The 7,476-nt window shown below is 38.0% G+C and overlaps 1 protein-coding gene across 1 annotated transcript; it reads right to left on the reverse strand.

Annotated features, from left to right (window-relative positions):
• Nucleotides 1–538: 538 nt before the first annotated feature.
• Nucleotides 539–1,477, reverse strand: LOC121451712 (olfactory receptor 8B3-like). Its single transcript, XM_041657431.1, has one exon. It carries the CDS (start codon nucleotides 1,469–1,471, stop codon nucleotides 539–541), a length of 933 nt encoding a protein of 310 aa, XP_041513365.1. The 5' UTR covers nucleotides 1,472–1,477.
• Between the last annotated feature and the right edge of the window lie 5,999 nt (nucleotides 1,478–7,476).

Raw genomic sequence — 7,476 nt, forward strand, 5'->3', positions numbered from 1 at the left:
TCAATGACACTGACAGTTGGAGGGGATATGTTGCTTCACAATGGAAGAAATACAAAAAAAGAGCAGAATCAGTAGTTTGATATACATTCAAAGAAACAGCTTCTAAATAAGTTAGCCCTACATAGAGTGGAAACTGGCATACTAGTGTTACTTTATTGACCATTTGAGGAACTATTTTAGATTATGAGAAGAAGAAAACAATCAGTTTGTAATGAATGGAGGGAAATGAGTAGATTGCTTAATACCATCATTTTAAATAGAAATAGAATAAAAAATAGTGTAAATGACAAGAATGAAGGCAAAGATTCAAAATATTAAACCAAATTTAGAAGGTTCATTTTTTTATGATATAAAAAGCTGAGGATTCATTATGATTCCAAAGGTTTCTGCCTATTCAAAAATTGAAGAAATAGAATATTTTCTTGAAAAGAAAAACAAGGTAAATTATACAGCTGAAGTATTGCCCAACAATAGAAACTAAATCTGTGCCCCAAATAAGAGGCAAAAAAAAAAAAAAAAAAAAAACTTGGTTAGCTAGTCAAATGTTCCTGCTGCTTAGGGTTTTCCTAAGGGCAACTTTTATATCTTTGTTCCTCCAGCTATAGATTAAAGGATTCATCATAGGAACCACATTGGTGTAAAAGACAGAATAGATTTTCCCTTCATTCATAGACTCTGTTGAGGAGGGTTTGAAATATACAAGCACAGCTGAACCGAAGAACAGAGTAACAGCAAGGATGTGAGAGCTGCAGGTGCTGAAGGCTTTGGATCTTCCCTCAGAGGAACTGATTTGGAAGATACTGGAGAGGATGAAACCATAAGAAGCAAAGATAGTTACAGAAGGAACAATGATGTTGATACTACCAACAACAAACAACATAAGCTCATTGACATATGTGCTTGTGCAGGAGAGCTGGAGCAAAGGAGGAATATCACAGAAGTAGTGGTTGATGATGTTGGCATTACAGAAGGTCAGTCTTAGCATGCATGAAGTGTGAACCACAGCAGTAGAAAATGCAATAAAGTAGGAACAAAACATAAGATTCAAACACAGTTTAGGAGACATGACAACATTGTACAACAGTGGATTGCAGATGGCCATGTAGCGATCATAGGCCATTGAAGTCAACACATAACACTCAGAAACAACAAAGAAGATAAAGAAATAGAGCTGGGTCATACATCTAATGTAAGAAATTACATTTTTCTTTAACAGGAAGTTCATTAGCATTTGGGGAGTAAACACAGAACAATAGCAAATGTCTATATAGGACAAGTTAAAGAGAAAAAAGTACATAGGTGTGTGGAGGTGAGAATTCAGCACAGTCAGAATTATTAAACATGAATTTCCCAATGCAGTGACCAGATACATTGCTAGGAACAGAAAGAACAAGGGCATTTGGAGTTCAGGCTTTTCTGTTATTCCTACGAGAATGAATTCAGTCACCAAAGAGACATTTACTGCATCCATTCTTCTGTCAGTCAATCTGTGGAAACAGACAATAGAGCTGCCTTAGAAGATGATCCCTACTTAGTCATGGATCCTTCCTATCTATGTGTTATATGTAGGTAATGTTTCTTCTAGCCCAGACTAATCATATAGAAACACCTGCTGCTCCGATTGGAAAATATTATCTTAAGTCAGAAATCCAGATATACCAAATTTTAGTATTGTATTTGAAAAAGGAGAAGAATACACTACGAAAGATTCAACCTTTTCCCATCTCCAGTTTTCCTTCACAGCTACATTAAAACTGAGAGCAGATTACTGGACAATTCAGTGTCGTTGCTGTGGTATGAATGAAAAACATCTGCCCAATTTAAAACTTAAAGAACAAGAATAGGTCATAGAGAAAGTGTTTACTATTTTCATGTCACAAAGTCATTAATCTGGAAGACTTGAATTCTGAGAATGTAGAACTACAGTGGAGATGCTGTAACTTATTGGTTATGTTGCTCCTTAACACTGTTTGATCCCACTGAATGCTTTCTTCTGCAGGTATCACTTGAATCTCTTTGGCACAGAAATGAAGACATTTTCTGAATCCCATCATTTATTAGGAGAAACTTAAATTAAAGGGTATGGATTCAGAAGGGAGAGGCGATGGGAAGGAGGGGAGAATCTCTGAGGAGTTGAGGGTGAGAAAACTGCAATCAGAATATATTTTATGAAAAAAATCTAATTTAAGCAAAACAAAAATTAAGGCAAATATTGAGAAGCGAGAGAGAGAGAAAGAGAGAGAGAGAAGTCTGTTTCTATACCTTAAATTCAGAAACTCACAAGTTTCATTTCAAGCCTTCGAACACTTACTTTTCCACTTATTTATGTTCATGTATATAAATAACCGAGATTTAAAGGTTCCTATCTGGAAGATAAGCACATAATTTAATTTTCCTGTACCAATTTCTGAATTGCAGAGCATTATTTCTGATTAAGTCTTTGTGTCTTTGCCGAAAGCAGGGAAAGGGCCTTTTAACTGCAGGCTGTGTGAGGTTATAAGCGGGCCAGAAAATTGTCCAGGCACTTCCTCAGGAAAGCATTTAAATCAAAGAAGGAGCTGAAGAAAATATAATACACCCTGGATCATTATCCTAATTTCCTGAGGGACCCACAATTATACTCATCTTTTCCATTCCCTTTAGAGAACTTGCACCCCCAGTTTAGATAGAAAGACAGATTTTACCTTCACAATCTTGAGATCTGAAGGGAAATCCAAGTTTGGGGTTTCTCTTCTTTTGCTTCCTGTAGTTAAGTAAGAAATTGCCCCCAGGTGCTGCTCCTGACTTAATAAATTCCATGTCTATAAGTTGTAGAGTACTGTAAAAGTTACTTACAGTGCTTTTCAACCATTATCATCAGAGATGCAACTTAAAAAGTGCATTCCCGAGCAAACATAATATGAGGAGACATGCGAAGATGGGGAAAGACTTAAGGGGGCTTCAGCCAAAGTTGAAGAACTGAAGATAGCCCAGAATACTGAGAGTGCTGCAAATAGTCTATTAGTGAAGAAACATGGATATATGATAACAAATGATTAACTGTGAACTCCTATAAAGGCCGCAGCATAAAGCTAGCCATGTAGATATGCAGCCCACTGTTTCTTCTACAGATGGCACCCAGACATGGATAACTGAATCCACAAAAAGCCTGAGAAAGCTTGGGAAAAATTAGAGTAAAGCATGTTTTCTTGATAGCAGCAATTTCTCGGGTCTGCTCTGCTTGCTAGAGGCAAGCAAACGCTCTCATCTAAGAGAGGCTTCCTGACTCAGCTTTAGCTGCAAAACCCTGCATCTCTTTTAAAGAGGTCCTGCTACGAAACACTTAAATGGTGTTGATGAGAAGCTTAACCCATGGTTTTCAGTTTTCAGTCATAGAAAAACAAAAATAAAAACAAAAAACAAAAACTGCGCTGTTTTAAAATGCTGGCTTTCTGAGCCGTTCTGCCAGGACAAACTCTGAGTCTTTCAGGCAGGTGATTTGTGTGGTTTGCAAGACTTTTTTGACTCCCCATGGCAAGCTTTACCCTCTCTGAGGAGTAAATGGAGGTGGTATGGGAGTGGAAGAAGGAAGGTGGAGAAAGCAGGAGGAAGGGAGGGAATAGGAAATAGATTTGGCATATAATCTGAGAAAAGATAGGTTTTTTTTTTACTAAATGAAATATATAGCTCAATAAAATAAATAATAAATAAATAAATAAACAAAATAGAATTATTCTCAAAAAAATGATTCAGACAAACCAGAGGAAGAAAGAAAATATAAACCTCTATGGTTGGTAACTAGTCACCATATAAATTTTTTAATGGACTCATATGCAAATAAAAAATACACTGAAAATAAATTCTGTGTTGGCAGCACCAGTTGGGGTCCCAACACTGAAGAAGAGACACAAGCCTGTATTCCCAAATTAAAATCTCTCTACAATTGATAAAATCTCACAAATTAGAAATTAGTTCTTTCCAATAGAGTTTCACTATAAATAAAAATATTCTTTGATTATGTGGGTTTTTTGTTTATTTCTTCATTTTTCTTTTTTATTTAATTGTTTGTTTATCCCTCTTATACTGTATCCAGACCAGTTTCTCCTCCCTTCTCTCCTCCCAGTACACTTCTTCATACGGCCTCTGCCCAGATAATTTCTCCTTCAGTTCGCTTTATAAAATGGCAGTCCAATCACAAACAATTGTGGCGTATCAAATTATATTAAAACTAGACACATTCTCTCATATTAAGGCTGAATGTGACAAACGAGTAAGAGGAAAAGCGTTCCAAAATAGGCAAAAGAGTCAGAGATAGGCTCCACTTCCACTGTTAGTAATCCCACAGGAACACCAAGCTAACACAATCATAATATGTGTGCTGAGTATATAGATCAGACCCATGCAGGCTTCCTGATAATCTTTCTCTCTGTGAGTCCATAGAAGCCCTGGATAGTTGATTCTGTGCACCCATTTCTTGTGGTGTCCTTGACCCCTCTGGCTCATATTATCCTTATTTACCCTCTTGTGGAAGATTCACTCAGGTCTACTAGTTTGCCTGTGGTAAGTGTATCTATTTCCATCAATTGCTGTATGAAGCCTTTCTAATGATAATCATTCTAGACACCAGTCTACAAATATAGCAGAAAATCATTAGGAATCACTTCATTGGGGTGGGTTTATTTGTTGTGGTTGGTATTCAGCTTTCTTTTTCTATAGCCTGTAGAGTACCCTCTCACACCAAAGAGACTAGAAAGTATAAAGTGAAGGCCTCAAACCAAGCCTGTACCAGCTCAAATTCTCTATGTTGAATGTGTTGTATGAAAGTTGTCCTTGTCAATGGAGTCCAACTGTCATTTTTAAGAAAAAGATGTTTTGTCCTACTATCAGACTGGGTTGTTTTGGGATCTCAACAAGATCTCATTGCCCAACAAATATTAAAAATTTTTGCATCTACTTTAAAAAGGAATTGATTCTGTCACTTTATTTGTTGTGGAAGATTTGTTTTTATTTTTTTCTCATGATAATTCTGGCATTGAAAAACACCAACAAAGAACTATCCAAATTTTTCTATAAAATGGAAAAGAAAAAATGTTGTGTGTTTATGGATGGAGGCTTTGCTTCTATTTATTTATTTATTTATTTATTTATTTAAGATTTCTGTCTCTTCCCCACCACCGCCTCCCATTTCCCTCCCCCTCTCCCAATTAAGTCCCCCCGCCTCAGTCCTAAGAGCAATCAGGGTTCCCTGCTCTGTGAAAAGTCAAAGGACCACCCACCTCCATCCAGTTCTAGTAAGTTGAGCATCCAAACTGCCTAGGCTCACACAAAGCCAGTAAGTGCAGTAGGATCAGAAACCCATTGCCATTGTTCTTGAGTTCTCAGTAGTCCTCATTGTCCGCTATGTTCAGAGAGTCCGGTTTTATCCCAGGCTTTTTCAACCCAGGCCAGCTGGCCTTGGTGAGTTCCCAATAGAACATCCCCATTGTCTCAGTGTGTGGGTGCACCCCTTACGGTCCTGAGTTCCTTGCTCGTGCTCCCTCTCCTTTTGCTCCTGATTTGGACCTTGAGATTTATGTCTGGTGCTCCAATGTGGGTCTCTGTCTCTGTCTCCTTTCATCGCCTGATGAAGGTTAATATCCAGGAGGATGACTATATGTTTTTCTTTGGGTTCTCCTTATTTAGCTTCTCTAGGATCACTAATTATAGGTTCAATGTCCTTTGTTTATGGCTAGAAACCAAATATGAGTGAGTACATCCCATGCTCCTCTTTTTGGGTCTGGCTTACCTCACTGAGGATAGTGTTTTCTATTTCCATCCATTTGCATGCAAAATTCAAGAAGCCCTTGTTTTTTACTGCTGAGTAGTACACTAATATGTATATATTCTATACTTTCTTCATCCATTCTTCCATTGAAGGGCATCTAGGTTGTGTCCAGGTTCTGGCTATTACAAACAATGCTGCTATGAACATTGTAGAGCATATACTTTTGTTGTATGATAAGGCCTCTCTTGGGTATATTCCCAAGAGTGGTATTGCTGGGTCCAGGGGTAAGTTGATCCCGAATTTCCTGAAAACCACCACACTGCTTTCCAAAGTGGTTGCACAAGTTTGCATTCCCTCCAGCAATGGATGAGTGTACCCCTTTCTCCACAACCTCTCCAGCAAAGGCTATCAATGGTGTTTTCGATTTTAGCCATTCTGACAGGTGTAAGATGGTATCTTAAAGTTGTCTTGATTTGCATTTCCCTGATTGCTAAGGAAGTTGAGCATGACCTTAAGTGTCTTTTGGCCATTTGAAGTTCTTCTGTTGAGAATTCTCTGTTCATCTCAGTGCCCCATTTTATAATTGGGTTGATTAGCCTTTTACGGTCTAGTTTCTTGAGATCTTTATATATTTTGGATATCAGACCTTTGTCAGTTGCGGGGTTGGTGAAGATCTTCTCCCAGTCAGTGGGTTGCCTTTTTGTCTTAGCGACAGTGTCCTTTGCTTTACAGAACCTTCTCAGTCTCAAGAGGTCCCATTTATTCAATGAGGTTCTTAATGTCTGTGCTGCTGGGGTTATACGTTGGAAGTGGTCTCCTGTGCCCATGTACTGTAGAGTACTTCCCACTTTCTCTTCTCTCAGGTTCAGTGTGTTCACACTGATATTGAGTTCTTTAATCTATTTGGACTTGAGTTTTATGCATGGTGATAGATATGGATCTATTTTCATTCTTCTACTGGTTGACATCCAGTTTTGCCAGCACAATTTGTTGAAGATGCTCTCTTTTTTCCATTGTATACTTTTAGCTCCTTTATCGAAAATCAGGTGTTCATAGGTTTGTGGGTTAATGTCAGGGTCTTCTATTCGATTCCATTGGTCGACTTCTCTGTTTGTATGCCAATACCAAGCTGTTTTCAATACTGTAGCTCTGTAGTAGAGTTTGAAGTCAGGGATGGTAATGCCTCCAGACAATCCTTTGTTGTATAAGATTGTTTTGGCTATCGTGGGTTTTTTTGTTTTTCCATATAAAGTTGATTATTGTCTTCTCCAGATCTGTGAAGAATTTTGATGGGGATTGCATTGAATCTATAGATTGCTTTTGGTAGAATTGCCATTTTTACTATGTTGATCCTCCCAATCCAGGAGCAAGGGAGATCCTTCCATTTTCTGGTGTCCTCTTCAATTTCTTTCTTCAATGCCTTAAAGTTCTTGTCAAATAGATCTTTCACATCCTTGGTCAGAGTTACCCCATGATATTTTATGCTATTTGTGCCTATCGTGAAAGGTGATGCTTCTCTAATTTCCCTCTCTGTTCCCTTATCCTTAGTGTATAGGAAGGCCACTGATTTTTTGGAGTTGATCTTGTATCCTGCCACATTACTAAAGGTGTTTATCAGCTGTAGGAGTTCTTTGGTAGATTTTTTGGGTTCGCTTATGTACACTATCATATCATCTGCAAATAACGAGAGCTTAACTTGTTCTTTTCCAATACGAATCCCCTTGATCCCCTTA

This window comes from Microtus oregoni, unplaced genomic scaffold (genome assembly GCF_018167655.1).
Source record: "Microtus oregoni isolate MIOR12 unplaced genomic scaffold, Mior012 000008F_ref0000371, whole genome shotgun sequence".
NCBI lineage: Eukaryota > Metazoa > Chordata > Mammalia > Rodentia > Cricetidae > Microtus > Microtus oregoni.

What these genes read in the sequence shown, in the direction of transcription:
- LOC121451712 (XM_041657431.1), bottom strand. Translation starts at nt 1,471, where the DNA reads ATGGATGCAGTAAATGTCTCTTTGGTGACTGAATTCATTCTCGTAGGA.